At 41.5% G+C, this 24,090-nt stretch overlaps 1 protein-coding gene and 2 long non-coding RNA genes across 13 annotated transcripts in view; 1 reads left to right on the forward strand and 2 right to left on the reverse strand.

Annotated features, from left to right (window-relative positions):
• Positions 1–8,321, reverse strand: gpr146 (G protein-coupled receptor 146). Of its 2 annotated transcripts, none has more exons than XM_027003574.3 (2): positions 8,073–8,321; positions 1–3,086 (listed from the first exon to the last, which is right to left on the reverse strand). In XM_027003574.3, the coding sequence occupies exon 2, from the start codon at positions 3,073–3,075 to the stop codon at positions 2,068–2,070; it is 1,008 nt and encodes a 335-aa protein (XP_026859375.2). In that variant the 5' UTR covers positions 3,076–3,086; positions 8,073–8,321; the 3' UTR covers positions 1–2,067. The 2 variants fall into 2 exon arrangements, with proteins under 2 accessions (XP_026859375.2, XP_026859293.2); XM_027003492.3 differs by having other exon boundaries at positions 1–3,113; positions 8,073–8,319.
• Positions 7,513–24,090, forward strand: part of LOC113573665 (uncharacterized) — a 22,155-nt gene continuing 5,577 nt past the window's right edge. The window contains exons 1-5 of one of the 8 annotated variants that reach the window (XR_014117524.1): positions 8,499–9,729; positions 17,264–17,345; positions 18,040–18,107; positions 18,436–18,549; positions 22,106–23,395. This is a non-coding gene — a long non-coding RNA (uncharacterized LOC113573665). Of the gene's footprint in view, positions 7,623–8,498; positions 9,730–16,421; positions 16,440–17,263; positions 17,346–18,039; positions 18,108–18,435; positions 19,172–22,105; positions 23,396–24,090 lie in introns of those variants that run through there. The other 7 variants (XR_014117525.1, XR_014117523.1, XR_014117521.1 and 4 more) reach the window with 7 other exon arrangements.
• Positions 17,375–24,090, reverse strand: part of LOC113573564 (uncharacterized) — a 7,160-nt gene continuing 444 nt past the window's right edge. The window contains exons 2-4 of one of the 3 annotated variants that reach the window (XR_014117516.1): positions 21,161–21,250; positions 19,460–19,552; positions 17,375–17,590 (exon numbers count right to left, since the gene is read on the reverse strand). This is a non-coding gene — a long non-coding RNA (uncharacterized LOC113573564). The remainder of the gene's footprint in view (positions 17,591–19,459; positions 19,553–21,160; positions 21,251–24,090) is intronic. The other 2 variants (XR_003410223.3, XR_014117515.1) reach the window with 2 other exon arrangements.

Genomic DNA, 24,090 nt, shown 5'->3' on the forward strand with positions numbered 1-24,090 from the left:
TAATATTCATGTTAGTTTATTGAGCTGAAGTCTTTGACTCAGTATGGAACATGATTGCTGTCATCAGTAACTAAATAAATCTCTGAGAAAACAATACTGTAATTCTGCAATGACATGTTCCCTATTCCAGTAAATCTCTGACAAACAATATATACACCTATTTAATATTATACATTTATACTGGCATAAATGCACTAAAAATGGTCATAGCTTTGTAGATGCTGTTTCAGTGGGGTTAACTGTTTTAATTCTCCTTATGAAAAATACATTCTCTCCTCTTGCTACAGAAGTGGATATTAAATCATATATTTTCCTCACAATGCACATACAGTACTTTCTTTCAAATATATATTCTATTTTGGTAAAATGTCCATTGGCTCAAGACCAAGAAGACAGTATATGAATTTTTAACATAGCAAAACATTAAGCAAGCAGGAACACTGTCATTTTCCCACCTCAGAATTTCGTCCTGTCCTGAAGTTAGAAGTGCTTATGCTTTTATCCTGTTTGAGGTTTGTTTATTTTAAATTCATGCACAGTGCAATGCTTACTGCAAAACCCACATCTGTATGAGGATTGAGAACCTTCCATAGAACTGAATGTGTTTGACCTAATTGACAAATTGAACCTTTTAGCTGGAATTATATACTGTATAGGCCAGCAAGCCTAGTTAACACACTTAAAACTGATTAAGCCTTTTGATGTTTTGGTTTGTTTTAACCCAGTTTTATACTTTTATTCAAGCCAATTAAATTAAACAAGCTTATTTGCTTTTAAAAAAGTTTTAACTGTACTCTACAGGACTTTGATCACTTTCAAATAATTATTAACTGAGTATGGCGTTTCCTACAACCTTCTTGACTAAAATATTTGCAGGGCTAAAGCTGTCATAACAATCAGTGGGGATGATCATCAGACAGACAGTGGCCAAAATTCAACCTTGCTGCTCTCAGAGCTGGTTCAAAAAACCTGCGTCTTCTTAACTTAGTGAAGCTTCTGAGAGAAGAGCTTACAGGAGCTTTCCCACTCCAGTAGTTGTTCCCCGGCACCAGGAAAATGCATACAGCAACATGGGGAATGTCTGTGGCTGTGGCTACATTATACTATTTAACCATTGCTTGTTTTTACAATAAACAAGCAATACATGTAGGTAAAGGAATGATTTTGTATCTGGTACAAACTATTCAAAGTATAATAATCATAATGTCTGAATTGTGTTCTCCAATACCTTTTTAATTTATTTAAGAATTAAAATTTTCCAGTATGAATGAATAATCTTTTTCTGCAACAATACTTCTGAGCAGCAGAATGTTTAGACCACATCAGCCTGGTAGCAAACACACACACACACACACACACACACACATACACTCACATGCATGCGCGCACACAACACACGCACGCACGCACGCTCGCTCGCACGCATGCACATATACATACATACATACATGCATACTTTTTCTGTGTACACTGAAATCAGGTACTCTTAGATATTTCCAGGTGGTCTGTATTTAATAGCATATTATTGAGTAATGCCCACTAGAATGTAATAATCTAAGGTATTGATGTTTTTTTAGCATGCTAACATTATGAGTTAGTTAAAGTTATTGGAGACTGGTATGAGAATATTCCAGAATCGAGGAGTTAATAAATTTTGTCGGTAACCATTTGTCTTGAGACAAATGTGTTAAGGTTGGTCACAAAGTATTATGTTAGGATGTCATGCCATGTCTTATAACAGACAACTACCATATGTATTTTCAAGTATCTCTTCTAGAAAACAGACAGGTGGATGGGGAATAGAATTTCTGCTTGCTGAGAGACATACTCCATAGAACAGATGACAGCTTTCTCAAAAACAGCACTGAGTGTTTTTTCTTCTTATTTGCCCATTTTCAGGATAACTTTAGGTCACTTTAGAGTTACCCAGGCTAAAAAGTTCCGATTGTTGCCAAAGGTTTTGCACAGTTTCCACATACAGATGCATTCTGGGGGTCTGTGGGTCATGCAGCGTGTTATGCAGCGTGGGATAGTGAAGAGGTGTCAAAGGAAGGTCACACGTGACCCTCACGTGGCCGCCTGCTGCACTGCGGCTGTGTGCTCGTGAGGGCACGTACGGTCTCCACAGGGCAGGCGTTTAAGCAGACGCTGCAGCCTGTGCGAGAAGCTCTGGTTCATTTGCTGATATATGAGTGGCATGGCGAAGCTACTGCAGAAGGCCAGCACCTGTGCCACACCGCACAGGAAGGCATAGGCCGTGGCCTGACGCGTCCCAGTCGCCCGAGCCCCCGGCGCCTCTGCCAGCGTCAGCACCAGCAGGCTGGCATAGTAGGGTGTCCACAGTGCAAATTGCATGCACACACAGACCAGCAGCAGCCTATGGGTGGAGGGGTCCAGCCGGGCAGAGTCCTGGTCCAGGGGCGTGGCCTCTTTACGGATGCGCAGGATGAGGGTCGAGGCGTACAGCACGGCCACGGCAGGCACAGCGTAGCCAATGAGCAGCATGATGGTATCGGCCGCCTCACGGTTCTGCATCTTGGAGCACTCCATGATCTTGGCAGACACGTGGTTGCAGACATAGAACAGCAGCGAGGAGAAGCTGGTGAGCACAGCGCCGCCCCAGATGAAGCCACACACGTGCTTGGTGTTGTAGACACTGGACATATAGGTGCGGGGCAGAGCACGCTCAATGTAGTAATCCAGGCTAAGCAGCGTGGTGGAGTACATGATCACCAGTGAGGACACGTTGAAGAGGATGAGGAGGGTGATGTAGACTTCATCGTCATACTCCCAAGCGGGCCAACGTGTAAAGCCAGGGCCCAGGAGCTCAACGGGTGCCACCAGGTTGAGCACCAACCCGGCGATGGCCATGTTGACAAAGTAGACATCTGGCATGGTCATGGACACCTTGTTGGAGAGGTTAACGGCCACCAGCAAGGCGTTGTAGCACAGGCTGACCGGGAAGCACACAACGAGGTAGAAGAGGGATAGCACAGACAGAATGAGGCCCAGGTCCTGGCACAGCTCTGCCTCCACGTTCCCTCCCGTCTCATTGTAAATCATGCAGCTCCACATGACGAGGCAGCCTGCAAGTAAGTGGATCTCTGAGTCAGCTGCAAGAGAAATCAGGAACAACTTGTCAAATGCTTATTCCTAGTGTCACAAAACCATATTTCTGACAGTGAAAAGATTATAGCTATTGCAGATTATCATTGGCTTACTACAGAAAGGGGTTTTAATTTTATCTTCAGATATGGATCATGGGACATCTGAATGTGTTCGATCCAGGTGCCTGCTGATGAAGGGCGTTGTAATTTTTGGTTTAAACACTTTAAACTATTCTTTAAGAAACCACACAGAGAAGAAGAGCAAGAGGAACTGTTCCTACTCAAACAGACTGATGTTGCAAAGTCATTATGCCCAGGGTTACACCGCTAATTCCACTTCCCTGTATCTCACAGTCTGAGCACATCGTGCAAGCTCCAGGGCTGTGCTGGTTTAGCACTGACTGCAGTGCTTCTAATGCTTTTGCATGAGTGCTCAGGCTTCTCTCCATCTCCCTGCTTCTCTCACTCTGGGGGTTCAAGGTAAAAAGCTCCACTGCCAGCAGCACGCTGGTAGTGTTTGCTCTCAGCTCCCAAACATGTCTGGCCTCTGTCTGTCCTTACTACAGCCACTTCACACATGTTGTTACATTTCTCTCTCTCTCTCTCTCTCTCTCAGACTGTAGGTGGTTTTATGGGGGTGAAACGTGACACAGCAAGGCCAGAGTGGAGAGGTCAGAGTTTGTGGTGAGGTCACAGACAAATACAGAGCACTACTTCACCATGGATAAAAAAGGGCCAAGCCTGCAACACAGTTACATAACACACATTCTGTCCACATTAGGCCTAATACTGTTTCATAGGTCACACGGACTGGCATGTGTATTCCTGGAAACAAGAAATAAAGGAAAGAAAAAGACACTGAACTGAACATTGCATGTGAATATGCATTGTCAGCCTGGTCTGTAACACCAGACACACATCAGAGCACAACGGAGCACATCGGAGCAGGTGCCCAGCAAAGTGAGCATTCTTGTCTCAGCAATACAGAAGCTGTTTTGGCCTCAGGACAAACAGCACTGAACAGCTCATACAAGACTCCCTACAGACAGTCTGCAATATCCTATCACACCTCACCATGTGTGTGCACACTTACAGAGTCAAAAATGAGGATTCACCAAGAGTTCGAATCAATCTTGCATGGTGGTCTAACCAACAATATATAGCCACTAACATTCATGTTAGGCAGTCCTCTTAACTTGATGTCAAAAGCCCACTGTTTGGAATAAACAAACCTTATTGATGTGCTGCCAGTTCGTGCTGCTCCTGGAATCCTGATCTCACCACAGAGACTGTGGAATAGGAGACACGAGGAGTGTGGGATTACCCTGGGAAAGGTCTTACCACACAGCCTCCAAAGAACAGGTGCAAACACTGACTCAGTGTTTACACAGAGTCTCATGCAACCCCACATAAGTTACTTTAACTGCTGGTACATTAAGATAAACAGCACAAACAGCTATGCCTTTCTACAGCTTTACAGTGCAGGAAAGGTCTTTGCTGTCTAACAGGCAGGTTCATGCTGTGCTGATGGCACTAAAGTGCCACTCCAAGCTTCTGAATGAAACCCTCACTGGCTGTGGCCAGGACAAGCGGGCTCATGGTGGAGGTTCAGCTGTTCAACACATCTCCCTTATTTTCTCTGATTATGCTCACCTCCTGAGACCAGGGGACTCTGGGCACATGGCCTGGACAAAGCATGAGCCAAACGCTTTCATTTATCAATTTCCAACTTCATGACCATCACTGAGAACTGCTGCCAGAGGCTACTTGAGGAAAAAAAAATCCCACTGAACTTGATTCAGCCCTCGCACCATTGGGAGAGTCCAGAGCCAGCCACGAAGCCAAGGGCCCACCTACGAGTACACTCCGTTTCAACCGGCATTATCAAACATACAACACCTTCACACGAGCAGGCCCAATTACAGAGTGAGTGGTGCCAAGGGAGCCTGACAATTTAGGGCGGTTTTGTTATGGAGCGAGCAGTGCTGAGGGAGCCTGACACTTTGGGGCTGTGAGCTTGCACTGCTTGATGGGAGTGCAGAGATAAGCCTGCTCCACACCCACCATTTGATATACACTAAAATAGGAAACCCCCTCAGGCTGTGCAAGTTCACATGACTACACTTTCTGAGCTTTGCACACACATGACAGGGATTTTTGTAGAAAAGCAGGGTAAAGCAGGAGCACAGATTACAACTTAACCTGTAATGTGTGCAGTCTATAAGCATCACACATGTGAAACTGGGTTACAATGGTGCAAAAAAACAGATCAAAGGGACAAGGCATAATCATGAATAGCTGCTTCACTAAGGTGTACAAGCGATTCCCAAGTACAGACATCAAATATACTCCATTATATATTCCATTATGTGAGACGGAATTTCCACCTGTGTCTGTCTCTCATCTGGTTCTGACACGGCTTCTCACTTGGTCCAAGCAGAAGGCACAGAGGCTGTTTATCATTGAAGTGTACAGCTTTTATTGCCCGACTTGTTATACATCTCCATTCAGCTATTAAACTGATGCAAAGAAGTGGCACAAATCCTTCTGACATCATGTATTCCAGGCTGAGATGTTGGAGGGCATAGTGAACTTATTAATAAATGTGTGTGACCCAGTCCCACTTAACATACTTCTCTCCATTCATTACTGTAAGAAGGTTTTCATATTTCTACTGCAGATGGTCAGTTGTGGAAAATGATGAAAATTGCTACATGCAGGAGCTTATTTGGTTATGAAAATTTAATCATACATAATTTACATATCCGGCTGCCATCGACAGAACTTTTGCCAAATATTGTGTCTCTAAAAAGCCCGATTATACAGACATCCAGTTTGTTTTCAAAGAGAAACTTAATGAGCTTAAACAGATGGACTCGTATTATTGATTTTTTCTTCTCATTAATTGGTATTACCCTCATGAGACACCATACAACAACAAGACATTAAAAATGCACACAACAGTTGCGAATTCAGGAGGGAAAGAAATAACCATTTTTACTTTCATCTTCATGGTGTGAACTCAAATGCACTTCAGCTCAGCAGGATAGTGCAGCACACCAGTCACCTCCATAGAACACACTGCTCTTCTCCAGAGATCACACTGCTCTTCTCCAGAGAACACACTGCTCTTCTACAGACAGCATACTAGTCTTCTACATACAACACACTGCTCTTCTCACTGCTCTTCTACATAGAACACACCACTCTTCTCCAGACAGCACACCACACTGGTCTTCTCCAGAGAACACATTGCTCTTCTCCAAAGCAGACACCTCTCTTCTCCAGAGAACACACCACTCTTGTCCAGAGTGCACACTGGGATTCAGTGAGGAACTCTGCTGTCTTGCAGAACATTTTATGAACTTCTGCCATGTGTTAACAAGTGCACATTTCATTATCCTTCTAGCAACACTAGTTCCATGAGTGACGGGTTGTCCTTAAAGTAAACAAAATAGCCTCCCTCTGATATTGGGGATGTTTTAGAGTCAAAGCCTAAAAGGCAAAAATCTCATTAGCAAGATAATGGTGCATAGAAAGTTGAAATTGTTCCATTCCAATGTGATTAATGACCATAAGGTATAGTTTAATAAGTGTATAATTACAGTTTTTCAATATTTGATCTAAATATGGTTACTTGATTTTGTAATCCAATTTGGGGTGGTCTGACCAAGATGATAATGATAAGGAACTGTCTTGACCTAAAAACACATCAGCGTCATAATACTCAGAACGTTATCTCTCGTCATCTGCCATCTGCCAACAGGAAACCGGCTAGGCGAGTTCTGCACTCTTACGCTGGCTAGACATTCTACAGTTTGACTCCTGAAATGAAGTGCATAATCTGAGTGTTTGAAAAACAAAAAAAAACCACACAAAAAAAAACCAAATGGAATACTGACTCATGAATTTTAAAAAAGAAATCACATAAAAGCTCAATTTAGAAATAGGACATCAGTGATACTGTGGCATTTATGAATGCTGATTCATTTACAGTCCCGTCAGATTTCAGTCTTAAAGCCCCAACAACAGTATTAAAATCACTAGCGTGAATCACAGTAAACAACTATCTTTCAAAAATGATCATTTATTCATGTATTTATTTATTTACATTAATCTTGATCGCGTGCAAGAGCATTATAGCATCGGTAGATCACCAGGTTAAGACCAATCTGTGAGTGTTATGAGCTGTCCGCCATCCAAAAGGTCTAAAAGATTACTTTAACTCTAAACTGTAGCAGATAATGTACTGCTTTTTGACCATTTCATCCCAAGTATTAAAACAGAGGGAAAATTAACAAAGGTCTACCACCTGTCAGACTAGCCCAGACCCAGTTTAATAGCCTATAGGCTATATTTAAAAACACTTCTAACTACAGCCAATTTTAGTATTCTTACACTGGAATACATCGTAGCAATCAAAATTAGGGCAATCTGTTCTCAGATCAGTGCGTTGAATCGTTGCCTCGCGCTCTTTCACGTGCAGGTTCTCATAAGTAAAGAACGGATTTTCAGGTAGGTGATTTTTTTCCTCCCAGAGAGCGATTCATAATCGACAGACCAAAAAACAAACAACAAATATCTTGTTACACAGCCAAAACTACCCTCTGAAACAACTGTAACCTACTAAAAACAGTCCGCGTCCTGAATCCATTATGCAAATTATTAGAAATTGAGACGTATGGCCAAAGTAGTCCTGACATTAACCCCCATTGACTGAATATCAACATCGATTTGTACGTTCCCGTTAGAGTGAACTGTCACAAAATCAACATCTAGCTACGTTTGAAGTGATTAAAGCAGCCTATTTATAACCTGATATATTTCTTCTTCGTGAACTTTAAAACTATACTAGCTACAATTTTGAACTTAGGTTTAAACTTTTGAAACTAGCACAATACAAAAAGTTTATTTTAGACATAATTTTACTTGAACAACTTCAAAAAACGAGTATAGGCTACTCACCAACGGATTTCTGGCACCACGACAGTTCTACGGAGGCATCGGGTTCTGTTTGATTTCCATTGACATTTCTCCTCGGAGACTTTCAAGATGTCTCAGAATTTACGAAATGTAGTATGCCCACTTTGTGTAAAATTATTTATGGAAAATGCGCCTGATCAAAGTGTTATTTAACGTGCTAAATAGTGTTTCATATGGTAGTTTGGTCTCTAGTCTGACGGGGCTTGTTCTTGAAATGGGAGGACGTTGACGACTTACTACGAATGGAGCGGTACTGAACTCTACAGTGTGTACACACGTGACCCTCCCCCCACAGTCTCCTTCATTTAGCGGCTGAGGCCGGACTGGGTTACGGCGCCGTCATTGGATGAGTGGAGCGAAGGGAGGGCTAATGTATATCGGCTCTGAAAAACACAGTCTCAGGAAAACAGGAAAACACCACGCCACACTAGTAGCACAGGAGCGAGGTTATAGACCAACCGATCTGCAACGCTGCTTGTTCTAGAAATACCGCCAGGATCCGGAACTATCGCAGGTTGAGTTCGATTTTGTTGGGGATTTTTCGGTACAGAACTCGCTGTATGTCCTACAACACTTCTACAGATAGTCTGTGTATGTTTTACACTTTTGGGAAAAACATAAATGGTAAATAATTATGTAACCCCACTAGCGTAGAGGAGGGGCACTTAGTGCACGCGCTGCGGGGGGCCTCGAACTGAGCCCACCAGGATGGGAATGTAAATAAACTAAATAAAAGGGCCTCTACCTTGCCTCTTGTGGCGGAGCCCCATAATTTTGCGCTACGCCGCTGTGTAGCCCCACCTAAACATGGTAAAAAAAAATACAAAAATAATGTAACCCCACCTTAACCTGTTGTATCCATTTTAAATTTGTTTACAGTTGTTCAGTGGTTTTGATGCTTCGGATTATTCAACTATACAAATATTTTTTTCTTTTTCATGACTTCTCTGTTATTGAATTTAAATTGTAGTGCATTTGTAAACACTTCTGAATTAAATCAGTCAGTGGGTCTCAAAAATGTCCTCGGGCAGGTAGTCGCTCACTTGGGTCACGTGACGAGTTTGTACCGCGACAAAGCCCTGATACCGAGTGATTTTAATTTGCCAAAAAGATTAAGGTTTAAAGCATCGGTGCCAAGTGTAAATAACTCTGATTATGTCCCACATTTTGAGGTTCTGACCTAAATGACATTTTGTACCAAAGAAAGGCTTATAATTACCATTATGTTCTACTTGGACCGTGGAGTTTCAAAGGCACATTGTATAACACTAATGTGCATTGCACTAATGTTGCATTATGTTACAGAGATTCAGATAATGTATCAAACTAATTTCTAATTTTTGCTAGACATTGATGTAACATAGGAAAAGATTGTGACAGTTTTAGTTAAGTGATGCCTCTGTCTCTCTAGAATCTAACTGGTTCTGGGCACCATCCACAGGCAGAAAAGATAGACTCCAGTGTACATTATGTTACACCTCCTGAGTTCTGCCATTTGTCATTCATTAGAAACAACCTAAAAACGTCCATTTGAAGCAACAGCTCTTCTGCCTAGACGAGGAAGAATGATTCTAGTGTGAAAGGGGAAAACAGGCTTTTATAGAGCATGCTTTGACTGAGCAGAGGTGTGTGACTCCTGGTAAGTGATTATCCAGTGGTTGCGGTTATATGACAGTTCACAGTAGTTCCTTTTGCTAATGGCAACCACCACCTCATTCTCCTAAGCTATAGGGTAGGCCATCCTGCCTTTTTGAAATCCATTAACAACCATTGTCTTTAATGGATAAATAGCAAAATACCAATAGCAAAATATATGTATTCTTTACAATAAGTGTTTTCAATGCACTATCCTTAAAAAAGCTATTTTTTGGGAAAGCCCTGATGATCTCATGGATAGTAAAAAGAATGTGGGAAAGGAATAGAAAATATGTTAACTGCACAAGCTTTGTACAATTTACCTGAAGTATTTTGTCTTCCCGAGTAGGTCGAAGAGTCAGTGGCTAAATTACAGATTTATAATTTTACTTTATTGCTTCATTTAAAAAGGCCCAAACGCCAAATGACTGTAGTGTGAATTTTAATTTCTCTCCTAGCATGAGCAGTGGCTTGTGGAAGTGCTATTTCTGCCTTTAATTCTCACAAGGAAACCAGATTAACTGAAGTATGACTTTGTGTGTGTGCAAAGGGCTTCAGCACAACAGACTTTAGGTAACAAAGCACACTTTAAAGTTGAGCCCCTTTAACCCCAGGTCTGACAGCCCTACCCAGCAAACGTACCAGATAATTAGAGGACACATGAGTGGTATAAAGTAGCTTGAAAACTCAAGGGAGGATCACAAAGAAATCATTTTCAGAGTCCTGCACCTTCAGAACGCCATAAAGTTTCAGCAGTGCTGTGTGTTAAACTGAACTGTGTTCAGCAGCATGGTGACCTGTGTGTTACACTGAACTGTGTTCAGGGACATGGTGAAGGCTTTCTCATGCTCCTAAATGGTAGCTACTGCTGCGTGACTTGGTTTGAAACTAAACAGTGCTGTTTGTCTTAGTGAGGCTGAAGATGTGGGCATCTAATAAGATGGGGACTCAGAATCCTCTTTCTACAGTTATTCTGTTATTCTGCATTCTCTGTTCTAGTTATATATTCTGTATTCTGATTATTTGATAGTATAGAAATAATTTAGAATGAAAGGTCAGTGCTAAGGAATTCTGACAGTTCCCTGTTGGAGCATGGTAATTGATCAAGAATTAGTATGATGATTTGGGATTCACAAAGGATATATGTAATCTTAGTTTTGACAATGCCTGTGAGATAATTCTTCCTGCTTCTGCAGCAAAAGTGAATGTTGCATTAAGAGTTTAATGACCAATAATTGAATACAAGTAGCTAAAATGAAATTAATGGAAAGGATTACAAATGTGATCATGTTTGCTTAATCTGCAGTTTGCCTGGTAGGATGTGTAGTGCAGGTGAGAAGAAAATGCCATAAAATGCCCATAAAGCAAAGGAGAAAGACAACATCACAGCCATGAAACATAACATTATCAATTCTATAACCAGTGGACTGGCTTTAGGTGAGTGATGTTCTTTTAACATAAGCGATTCCTCAGACCCTTATGTAAAGACATCAATAAACAAAAGATGATAAACAGTGTTGCCATAATGGCAAAAAATGTGGAAGTGTGGTCTCTGTGCTTCAGAGATTCTCCACTCTTTCACTTTCCTTCCCAGGTTCTCAGAGAGACTAAGAGACACTTATATCATATTCATACTCATTTATACTAAAATGGATTCATCCATCCTCAGACACGTTCTGTTGTTTTGTACCATACATGGCCATGATGATTTTTATCTTCCTTAACATAGTAACTTTAAATTGGGTGACGTATGGTCTGAAGTCTTCTCTATGCTGAAATCTGGGAGGTAAATATGTGTCTCTGGGCAGGAGTCTACGACGGTGGATAAAAAACCTGTGTGACAGGATGAGAATTGCTCTGCTTGAAATATGTGCGGTAACTGAGCATGAATAGGGTTCAGCAGAACCGCATGTTTTCGTCATGGGTCTGATTCTTGTTATGACACAGTCTGAAGTGCTGTGACCTGATAGTCTCTCGTTTAGAGTCTCCCTGGTGTTTTTCTCACATCAGTTCATCTTATGTGTAGCTGTATATCTCAGAAAGAATGACAACATCGTCTTTGTTAAGCCTTTGACCTTAGTGAAGACCAATCACAATAAAATGGATTCTTCTTGATAATCCTATTAAAAAAACAACAACAAAATTCAGTTGGCTTATATGGGTTTGACTTGATTAACTTTTGAAGTTTTGAAATTTTGTAGTCCTGAATTAACACTTAGTCTTTATTTCTGTTCAGCTACATTCAGGTATTAATTAAACAGTGGTGTTTTAGCTATAACTATAAAACCTGTATTTTTCAGTGTATTTTTCAGTGTTTTTTTTCTCCCCCAGGACGGAAATGAGAGGGAGGAACCTAGAGAGATTAGAGAGATTAAAGGAGGGGCCTATTTATTTAATCTTTGTTCCTCGCCAGCAAAGATTTGAGATCTCTTCTATTCTTGGTATCTACAAAGAGTCCAGTGAGCTTCTGTCCTGCTTCTGTCCTCTCCCACCTTCTAAGGGTGGCAGCTTGCATGGTGTTATATGGCTCACCTACTAAAAGCCATTATGGTTTGCCACACAAACTCTTACTTGGTTTTCTGATGGCAGGGCCAGCAACCATATGACTGGACTGTGATTCACATTTCTAAACTGACCAAAAAATGGTATTTCATGACTTGAATCAGTACAGGAACTAGTGGGCTAAAGCGTCCCCACAGTGTTATCCTAGAGTTTATTTGAAGCCTGCAGGTACTTCCTAAGGGAGTGAGATCAGACATGGCACTGGCCTTTGAGGCTCTCTGCTGGACATCCTGTTTGCTGGAAAGAAATGGCCTGACTCCAGCACTGTGTGTGTGTGCACCCAAGAGTGAAAACAGAGAAGGTCATGGAATGGCGGACTGAAACACTGCGATGTGTGATCTGTGATAAGCTGTGCCTTGATACCTCCACCCACTGGTGTCCAGCAGTGCACAATAGCAGATCAATAACAATACCACATGCCCCCAAAGCTCCTAAACTCACTATGTCCAAATAAGCCTAGTAGTGTCGTGGCATAGATTTGACTCATAAGCTGAGGCACCAGGGGTGAGGCCACATCCAAGTATTTTCTACTCCTCATCAATCACCAAAAGGATAAAGAGAAAACAGAGCCAACTCGCAATGTCTGGGCAGTCATAATACCAAATGTCTATGCAGACTTAATGCTGATAAATGTAAATCTCTTTGTTGTGGTTGCAAATGTCAACAAACAAAAATGTATATTTACATGTATTTACAGCACTATTACAATCCTTTGGATGCACAGAGCAGCACTTGAGCCGCCACTTTGTTAGATGATGCATCTGCAGATGGTGCTATATACAGCGCAGGCCCCAAGCTGGGGCTTGCCACCCTGTCAGACCTGCCTATGTGGGCTGCATTGATCCTCATGGCACAGCAGGCATTTGCAGTACTGTAGCTGAGTGACATATTGCCTTCATTTCTATCTCTGCCTGTCATGAAGGCATTGCGAGGACAGTGATTTATTGTGCTTGTTTTCCAGTGGTTGGCTGTGGGTTATAGGGACTGAATATAAATTAAGGTGATTCCAGGCGAGACTACTTTGGTTAGACTGGTGTGGAAACAATGTTGCTTCCTGAATGAATGCCAACATGCAGAACCAAAAACAACTGAAATTGTAATAATGCATCAAAAGTGACAGTAACATATATTTTTTTTAAAGGTGATTTCCAGGTTGTCAATGACTACATATTTAGTCATGAATAACTTTGCTAAAACATCAAAGGGGGAAGTTTTGAACAGGACAAATTGGAAAAAGTGCTCTGGAAAAAGTATACTGGAAGTACACTGGAAAAATGACTCACAACATTTTACATTAGCTTCATCCATGATGTCACTGCCACCAGCACTTTTTTTTTTTGCATAAGCTCCTGTTTGTTTATAACTAAATCAGGAGCTTTGCTGGCTAGTGACAATCTGCAAACCATCTTTGCTGAAAGTCAACATCTCCTATACAGAGTAGTTAATCTCCTCCTCCTAGAACACCACAAAAGGAGTATCTATCTCTTATTTGGGCTTTGTTTGACTCCAACAGCTAAACAAATCCTAAAGAGGTTAATAATGTTGCTGTGTAATTCAGGTAAATCATGTAAAGAGACTAGATGTGCAAATCCAATGCTACTTTAGAAAAAAGAGAGGGAGGATTCAACACAAGAGCCATTGTACTGATGCTGTAATTCATCAAGAGGTCCTTGCAGACATGCAAGCACATGCACGCAAACATCTAATACACATTCATGGTCACTGATGCCACTGCAGCTTTCTTCTCCAAACACACAGTGAGTGGCATGTGTTTATGTGTGCACACGTCCATGTGTGCTTGAGTCCATGTGTGCACAAGTCCATGTGTGCATGTGTCCATGTGTTCACAAATCCATATGTGTGCACGAGTCCATGTGTGCACGAGTCCATGTGTGCACAAGTCCATGTGTATGAGTCTATGTGTGTATAAGTTCATCCATGTGTGTATGAGTTCATCTATGTGTGCAAAAGTCCATGTGTGCATGAGTTCATGTGTGTAGGAGACCATGTGCATATGAGTCCATGTGTATATGAGACATCTTGCCTGGCTGCCAAGAGGTTTGGTTGCAAAGAGACATTCCTCATGTAAGTGAACTGGCCTGATAGCTCTCTGGCATGCGTATCCAAATTCAGATCCAGGAGATGGGGGTACAGTGGAGCCTCACAGGAGCCAAGCTACATGCAAACGCTGGCGGCTGTCTGTGTGTGTGTCTAGTGCTCTGGTTTACCTCCTGTGGCTCTGTGTTCATAGCCACACTCTACTGTAAAGCCAAGCAGCCTGACCTACACTCAACCCTGTAATGCAGCCCTTTCGATAACATGCACCTCTGCCCTCTCCCCCAAACTGTATATATAGCTCACATTATATATTTTCTTCCCCCCCCCCCCCCCCCCCCCCCGAGGACTTCCAGTGGACAATTTTCTTTCTGTTTCAGAATAGGAGGTGTTCAATTTGGCTAAGAATAACATCCTGTTTCTGAGTGTGCTGTGGCCCCTTGTTACCGTGGCCAACCTCCACTTGACTCTTCCTCTCTGATAAAAGAGCAGGCACCTCCGGACCCCTTCATTCCACACCCACACTGCTGAGACTATAGTGAGCAGTGTGGTATATGCCACATCACACCTTCATCTTCATCATCATCATCATCATGAAGGCTGAACTGGATGGGGGAACCTACTGTAATCCACTCGCACCTAATCCAGTTAAGAATTTAATGTGTTTGATGCAGTTTTATTGTGCAAGGTGAAGTCCCTTGGTTTGACCTCTTGGTTTGGCTGATTTTTGCTGTTCATACACTTGTATGTACCCTCACAGAAGCTCTTCTATGTGTGCATGTCTATCGCGAACATGCATGCACTAATATACCACAAAAAGCAGTAACAATAATATGTGTTGTAGACTTAAATATATGGGCCTAGACCCACAGATTCTATATTTCCTAGACCCAGATTAAGACTAGACTAAAAAAGGATTTTCACTTTAGGACTAGGGTTAATCTAGATCGAGGAAACTATTCCTATAGAAATATGTTTCATCTCTATAAAAGATATCACAAATAATTTCTGCAGCAACACTGAATGTTCATTTTGCAGTTCACCTGAGGTCTTACTGATTCATTTCCCTGCTCTAAGGTTAGTTTAACTGTCCCATTCACTGGTTGATATAATGCATTAATGAATGTCTTTTATGACCAACATTATAGATTGACATAATTACCCTGATAGAGTTCTAACAGGTTTCAAACATTAATAGCCTCTAAAATACATTTTGCAATCAAGGACTACATTTGCATTTTTCAATGCAGACATTTTTCCTCCATTGTTTTTGCTCCATTAACCAGCATTCAACTCCATTAGCTACCATTCAACTCTAATTGAAGTAAGTTTTAAATGCACATTGGCAGACATACATACAGACATGCACGCACACGTACGCACACACATACACACTTCGCATATATCCTTTGTCTTAAGTGCTACACAGTAACATCTGATAGCACAGTATTAAGTTGCTGAAAATTAATTCTTTCCAGTTCATTTTCCTTTTGATCAAAGTAGTTCTTGCATATTGCTGGGATTAACATACTGGGTGAAGAACATATTTGCTCAAACCAAAACAAAATTATATTTTGAAAAAATGTGTGATCATTTTTCAATACTGACAAAGAAAACAAAATAAATTCATTTAAAGTTTAAATGAAAATCAATTGTTAAGATAAATGTGGATACATAGGGGACAGTTGCCTCTCCTCAAATTTTCTGCCAAACAGGCAAAAAAAACCAAAAAAAACCCAAACAAACAGTGAAACTGAATTATAAGTAATTCAAGGATTTATTTCCTCTAAAATTTGAAATGTTACAGTGTCCAGTTCATTGCAAGACTACATTGACTTTCTGCACTTTTTAAAGTCATGAAATATGGAACACCTGCAGGCCTTTCCAGCCATGCATGCAGTGACTTCTCAGTTCTCCGCTGCTCAGAAATTCATGCCTCGTTTCTTTTCCCCTGATTTGATTTGCTAATTTCTTATGTTTTGGAATTCTAAAGCAGCCTAGGGCATGAACGTTACAAGTCCCAATTATATGGAGAAACAAACTGCAGCTTGTGCCTTCGTGTGGAAGATGAGCAATACAGGAGCTGGAGAAGCTAAGGTCAGTCGAGTCTTCTGGTCTTTGGAAACGAATGCTGGCTGAGCATGTGGTAACAGCCTCCTCGGCACAGCTGGAGCAGAGCAGAGAGAGGCTCCATGGATTAAGAACCTCTCAGACATGGATCTGCCTGTGGAATCCACTATCACACAGCTGAACCAAAGCTCTGCTGTAAAGCAATGCATCCAGAAAACAAGTCTGTGGAGATTCTCCAAAGCAAAAAGAAGCTTGGGGGAGAGGTTGGTGGCGCAATGGGGGTGAAGACTCTGAAACCTGATGCAAATAGCTCCCATATGTGTTATTTGTACGTAAAATAGGAGGTAGGAGGGGAAAAAGCAATAAATATTACTGAATGGAAAAGTGAGTGTATGTGCAGTCTCTAGTAGTGTGTCTGTGTGTGTGAGAGCGAGAATGTGTGTGTGTGTGTGTGTGTGTGTACACTTAGAAATCTCTGCAGGTAATAAATGGTTGATTTCCTGGAAAAGATTTAAAATCGCTGCCAAATCTTTGTGTGCTCAGACATGAAATGGTTTGCTATTCTTATGCTCTCGACTCCTTCACAATCGCATGCAGCTGTGACAAAGTGACGTTTCAATGTCATCCCTGTAAACCTGACTGAGTGAATAACTTTGATGCACCAAAGTAAGGTCATAACCCATTCCTTAAACATCCACCTTTAGGGTGTTTGACTTTTACAGTGCTCTGTTTGGTGAGTGAGAGAACAGTCGTTGCAGTGTGTGCCTTCAGAGCGCCAGTTGACAAAGGGTTTAGTGAGTGATACTCAAAGTGTTTTGCTGTTTAATTCCCTGTCCCTTCTCATCTCTTAGTGATCTGCTCATGAGGACACAGCCCTTCCCTCTGTGGTACAACACAGAGGCCCCATGATTGGATCCTTGTTGCCTCTTTAGGGTAAGCCAAGCTTATTCTGCTGTTCCTTTTCCTTTATATGACCCAGGACTGCTGCATCAGCTCTGTCTGTGCGACTGAGGCAGCAGAGAGGAAGCGAGAAGCGAAGTTCCATTTTCAAGTTCTTTATTGTTTATACTTTTTCTACGTCGCGTCACCGAGTCTAGTGGATGGGTAGGAGCGGAGTAGCTTCTCTCCAGTAGGCTCGCATCATTCGGCTACTAATATGCAGCTCCGTCCTTCCGAACCTGTGGGTGTATAAATAAATGTGGAGGTCAGTAAGGTGCAGGTGTCTCCTGTCAGAAGACAGGTGATTGTGATCGAGTAAAGCGCATGACACGGTCCTGGTCCTGCGGGGGCGTGTCTCCCCCTTTTGGGTACCAGTCTACCGTGACAGTCTGGCCTGGATGCGCAGCTCTATGAAAGGGATTAGCGCTGTGTGTGTTAGGAGCCTTCATGTCTCCTTTTTCACAATTCACTGGGCAATAAAATGTGAGCTTTTCTTTTCCTTCCCTAATTAAAATATGCTTTATACTCTGTTTTAATGTTTTTAGACTTCTTTGTCATGTATGGTTTTTAAGTGTGTAAATCTTACATTAATTATATATTACTAATTAATAAATAAGACTGTTATTGCAATTAAAATATGTACAAAGTTACTTTACAATGTACAATGCATGGGTTTTGCCTATATTAGGCCTCAGGAACATCCCTCTTCAGTGTCCAGCAGTAGTCTGTCAAGATTGAATGGGTGCACTTTCCTTGGTACCAATTTTCCATTTCCATTTCCATTTCCATTTTCAGCATTTAGCAGATGCTCTTATCCAGAGCAACTTACAAAAGTGCTTTGTCATTTACTTATAGAATACATCCTAGTCAGAATGAGCTAGAATACTGTAGAAATACAGGGATCAATGCTGATGCCTAGAAGTACAAAATACATAAGCTCTATCTTAGACAATGATAAGTGCAATAAACAATAAGTACTAGAGTTTGTTCCATACTATATATAATGACATATGAGTATACTGGAACAAAACAACTATGGGTGATTCAATGTGAAAAAATACATAATAAACATTTATTTTTGCAGGAAGCAAGATCCTCTGTCTCCCATGCCCAAAGCCTCCTAAAGACAGCTTGAAAGCTCTCCAGGAAGCATACACTCATCTTCAAGTGCCCTGGATGATACCAATCATGCCAAGAGGTAGAGCTGTAACCAACTGCCTTGAAGCAGATGTTCTGTGCACTGCTATCTGAAACGAGTAAAACTCTGGCATCTGTTAGTGGTCTGTTGCTTAATGAATTCATGATGTAACAACCCCCTGAACCAAAATAACCCTAAGGGACATTCAAAATGCAGTAATTCTGTCAAAAAGTGGTGCTTTGATCATTCACAAATGCTGCATTTTTAGACAAGCACAGGACAAGCACAAAGAAAGGATCTGTGTAGCGGGAAGAATTGTTTACCAACTAACTCTGTTATTATAGAGTCATTAGTCATTAGCTGAACATGAGTCTGGCCTGTTCTTGTCATGTCAGTAGGTGGGATAATGTTTCCTTTCACCAGGTCTGCTTCTGGCGACTTTTGGTGACAGCCCATATTTACTCAAAACAAAAGCTACAGACAAGCAGATCATCTCACTGAAAATACAAGAGAGATCATTTCTTATGCCAGCTTGCATCCTGTAATTATACATTTTTTTGTAACTCTATAACACAGAAAACAGAATGTCCATTGTTAAAATGTAGTTACTGCTATTGGTTTGATATATGCAGAATAAATTGTGATATGTTAGGTGGCAAGTAATCCTATGAGTAAATAATGAAGACCAGTGAAAGTCTTAAGGAATGTTTCTACCTGCCACTGTACTGAAGATGCTCATAATATATAGTTTGTATTTCTGCATAGCTGATATTAATGTAATCTTCCAGCTTCTGAAGGCAGGGTAAAGCTTAGGAGCATAATTATTTACACTCAGAAGTAAGAATAAGCACTCCTTTTTCTGGAGGAAATTCTCTCACAAAATCAAAAAGATTTAAAATAAGGCTCCATTTAAATCATTTCTCAACATAAATCCAAATAGCAAACAAACAAAACCAGGACAAACAAAGACCTTCAAGTCCATGAGATTTTGGAGACTGCATTTTCTCACTTTGGGACGTCTCTCACAGTATCAGGCTGTTGGGTGGTGGTGTGGGAGAAGCATCTAAAGAAAACAAATATGAAGGTAATTGGAGTCAATACATCATAGATTTAATACTAACCTTACATGGGGAAGGTTACAGTCAGCAGTAGCCAGGCTTTCTCCCTGGACTGGTACTCTGATAAGACCTTTTCTCTGTGCAGGGATACAGGAAAACAGTGGAGGCTAGAATCTGAGAGATCTGATGGTCTCTGCAGAAGCTCCTCAGACACTCACCAACTTCCTGGTTCAGTCACTCGACTGATAGTTTGACTGGAGATGACGTCCAGATGTTAAACTCACACTGACAGTAAAATGTTCCATAAAGGCTTTCTATACCGGAGACACAAACAGCAGCCTTCTGTGCTGTGGTTCCAGATCCTCCAGCAATCTGTAGTAGTGAAATGTGTGGTGGGAGTGTTCTTCTGCTGTCCAGAGCTCAGTGGGAAACCCAGATAAACAGATAAAGCAGCCAAGCTTAGAAAACCAACTGCTCAAACACCATAAGAATGGTGATACTTCTCTCAAAAGATGGGATGGCTTGGAAATAATCTACTGAGATGCAGGACCAAGATCTTTGGGGACAGGGTAGTGGTTCCAGTAACTCTGGAATTTTCAGGGGGTATTAACTTGGATCTATGCACTGCATAATTATATACATATATAGACTCCTGATCATGTTTTTTGAGAGTTGCACATCAGTTATAAAATTTCATGAGCTGTAGTGTTCAGGTTGTTAAAAGGTCTGTCTGGCATGATATGTGTCTGAGTGATTAGTGAAGCTCTTGGGAATGCAGGTCTTCTTAGTAAGTTTGTTAACTGGTCAGCTGATTTTCCAGAAGCTGCCCAAAGATTCCAGAAGGCAGGATGTATGATGGATCCTGGTGATGATCCTGCTTCACATACTGTAGAAGGGCCAGAGGGTTGGCTTTGGTGTTCTTTAGTCTGAATGTAATAAATTACCAACCTAAACATCTGTGTTGGTGATAAGTGAGTCACTGAAGCTTTCAGATTGGAGAGGTGCAGAGTGAAATGAGGGAGATGACATTCCAGCAAGTGAGGCCACTCCTCAGCTTAATAGCAAGAAGCACTGAAGTCATAATTCCTGTCTGCAGCAGAGTTTCTTGGAGAAGAATAGAGGAGTTCCATGAGCAGATTCTTGGAGGAGACTTTAGCTGTGTCTCCTTCACCTGCAGACAGCATGTCCCTCACTCCCATTTATTTTCAACAACATTCTATCCTACTGTAGATGGGCCGATAAAGCCCTGTGTCAGTGTATTCCTACACAGTGGCAGTTTACTTAACAGAATGTGTGAATATAATGTGTGGTGCTGGGTTATTGGTGTAGTCCTAAAGGTTGTGAGGCAATAGTTCTATGGTCTTAATCTTGCTAAACACCTCTATCAGGTCTTGGTGGACAGATTGGACCATCAAATCCTGAAAGATTTCTGGAACTCCAACAGACGTGGAGAAGCAATGCATGCTTGGGCCAATCATCTCATTCTCATGAAACGCTTGGGTTCACCTCAGCCATGTCAAGACAGTGAGCGCATTTGTCATATATTGAATGGCAGCTTTGAATTATGATGTTGTGTCCGGGCATTTTCCAAGGAGCTGTTGCTGTCTGCTCACCTTCCTCAGTCAGTGTCTGCTGTATGTAGTGAAGCCTTCTGCCACAGACGACCATGGACATGAAATTGCCTGCAACTACACCAAGCTTTACTGTATACAAAAATCCAAATCATAAACACATAAAATATGGAAATGAACAGAGACAAGTAAATGGGCACTTGTAATACAGGCTCAGAATGGTGAACAATGGTGAACAGACTTATCAATGAACAGAATAAACAGATCATATTAAACTGAAAGGCTTAATAAAAGCAAATGAGGATTCAACTGTGCTGCATGTTTTTGTCCTGACACACTGTCCTGCATGTCACTCAGCTGTACCTGCTGTCTTGCATGTCACTCGGCTGTACCTGCTATCCTGTGTGCCAGTCAGCTATACCTATACCTGATGTCCCCTTTTTTTTCCTGAGTGACACACTGTCCTGTGACACTCAGCCGTATCTGTTGTCCTGCATGTCACTCAGCCATACCTGCTGTCCTGCAATCATTCAGCCATAATTGCTGTCCTGTGTGTCTGGATGTATTGACCTCCGGCTGTGGGTGATCTCCATCATTACCAGTTCTGTCTCCATTAGCCCCCATGTTTCTAACTCTTTCAGTCTCAGCATTGTGTTGTCTCTTGCTGTACTAGCTGAGTTTGTGAGAGTCATTGTTTTTGGTTTTGGGTTTGTATTTTGTTTTTTGTTTTTTGGGTTGTTTTTTTTTTTTTTGGGGGGGGGGGGGGGGGTTGTGCTCTTTAGCTTGCTGTATGTGATCCATTACCTATTAGTTCTAGTGTTATGAGTCTTGTTTCACCTGTGTTGTCCAGTTTGATTGTGTTTAAATCCACAGCCTGTTTCCCATGATTCTGCATCATCTGCTTGCCCAGATTCTGATTTGTCTCCTTTTTGTAGCATTTTTCATCAACAAATTCAGCGAATGTATCCTGTGTCTCATTTATTACAGTTTCCGTATGAAGTGTTTCTTCTATTCTCACTGGATATGCAGCCTGTGCGACGTCGAACCCCAGCTGTGACCTCTGCCTCCATCTGCCCTAAACTGATAGCATCATTTATTTGCCTTATGTGTCAGCAATCCACTCCATTAAGCAACCAAGCAAGTGTGAATAGCTTTAGCTATCAGTCTTTCTTTGTTTACCTGAGGTAACTGGTAGGACTGGGCTCTTAAGTGGTGCCGACGAGCTTTGCTGCCATACTGAAGGTGTTCCAGTGTGCATGCCGCAGTGGTGTACTCCACTCTGGCTTGCATTAAAAGCATGTGGAACTGCTGGGTTCCTCAGCACCCTGCCTATGATCTGCATCCTCACATCTGGAGAGCTTGCCGTGTGTGTGTGTGTGTGTGTGTGTGTGTGTGTGTGTGTGTGTGTGTGTGTGTGTGTGTGTGTGTGTGTGTGTAAATTTATCTGAACAAAAATGCCCTTTATTATTCTGTTTTACCAAAATGATGTTTTCAATATATTGTGGGACTTAGTTAAAAGATTTTTAGACTGCACTGAAATGTGTGTGACATGAACCATTCTCCCCAGGCTCAGCTGCTGGGGGTGTCCTTCAACTATACAAGAGTATGATCACACAATTAAACCCTCAAAAACCATTCTGTTAGGGCACTGAGACAGCATTCGCTGGAATTACTTGGAACACAGGTCATTCTGCAGTATTTTAATAAGCACTTGGGGACGAGAAACACCACCACTCTGTCGGCACATCACTGATGGAACTGAGCGATCTGTGCCCACTCTTCCCTAACCACTGTTCTACACCATGCTGACCTCAGCAGCATTAAAGGGCTTTTAACTTGAAGTATCTGTTGCTCCATCCCAAAGGCTAATATAAGCCATATTTCACATATACTGAGTCATTGTTTTTGACAAAGCCTGCCACAAATGTCTTAAATCATCAACAGGGAAAACATTCAGTTAATGTATGATCGACTCAAAAGGCTCCGCTCTAGGAACAATGCCAAGCTTCATCTTCACAACACGACCCATGCAAACCAACGGCAAAGATGTGGCTTTGTTATTTCTGTATCTCATTTGTACAGAAGGGCAGAGGGCCTATTGTTCTATATGTATATAATAGCTCATGTATTAAAAAAAATGCTGACGGTTGGAGAGAGAAGAGGGAGAAAGCGCTCTCTTTTGGTTTGGCTGTGTTTATATTCAAGTCTTTCAGTTTAAAATCCACTGGGACTAGAGCACTGGGCAGCCACATCCTCTTGAACAAACAAATGCATAAAGAGGACATAAAAAATAAATCCAATTCATTATTGTTTGTACCATTATAATAAATTTATGCTCCAAGATGAAGAGTTGGGACCATTATTATGAATATATCGCTTACTGCTCAAATAATGAGTCCTGTTAGAACCAAGGTAGTTTAATCAAACCAGTGTTGGGACTTTGATATAAGAGTCAGTTTCTTCATGTGGTCCTATAATGTTGTCTTGGTATATTGGTCAGTTGATAGGTTGCAGTGGTTGCTGTTCACTCTTAACAAGATGTGCCAGTTGTATATTGATTTTTCTCGTTTATTTGTAACAGCAACTATGCAGCCTGCTTCCACACAGTACTTTGAAAATGAACCCAAACCAGACGTGATATTAAAAGACTGAAGAATCAGTCTTGAAGACAGTGGGAATTCTTTTTTCTGATGCTGGTTCAAAATCCTGAAGCACAACTTTAGTGTGGTGTTTTGTATATGCAGGAAATGGCTGGCATTTGAGCATGCAAGTTTGTCTGTCAGTGGGGGACAGTAATGGCTTTTGTTGTGCATGGGAAGTCGCTTTAGAGAAACTGAGCATACTGTGCATACAGAATATACCCCCCTCCAATCACAAGAGTATTTACATACAATTTGCTTTGCAGTCTGTGGTAGGGATCAAATTTCTTGTGCAAAAACCATGACTTAAAGTGCTGGACTTTAAGAGTGATG

Source organism: Electrophorus electricus, chromosome 2, assembly GCF_041902795.1.
Source record: "Electrophorus electricus isolate QZ-2024a chromosome 2, ASM4190279v1, whole genome shotgun sequence".
Taxonomy (NCBI): domain Eukaryota; kingdom Metazoa; phylum Chordata; class Actinopteri; order Gymnotiformes; family Gymnotidae; genus Electrophorus; species Electrophorus electricus.

Bases quoted from the DNA above. Each gene is read 5' to 3' on its own strand.
- gpr146 (XM_027003574.3), bottom strand. From the start codon at position 3,075: ATGTGGAGCTGCATGATTTACAATGAGACGGGAGGGAACGTGGAGGCA.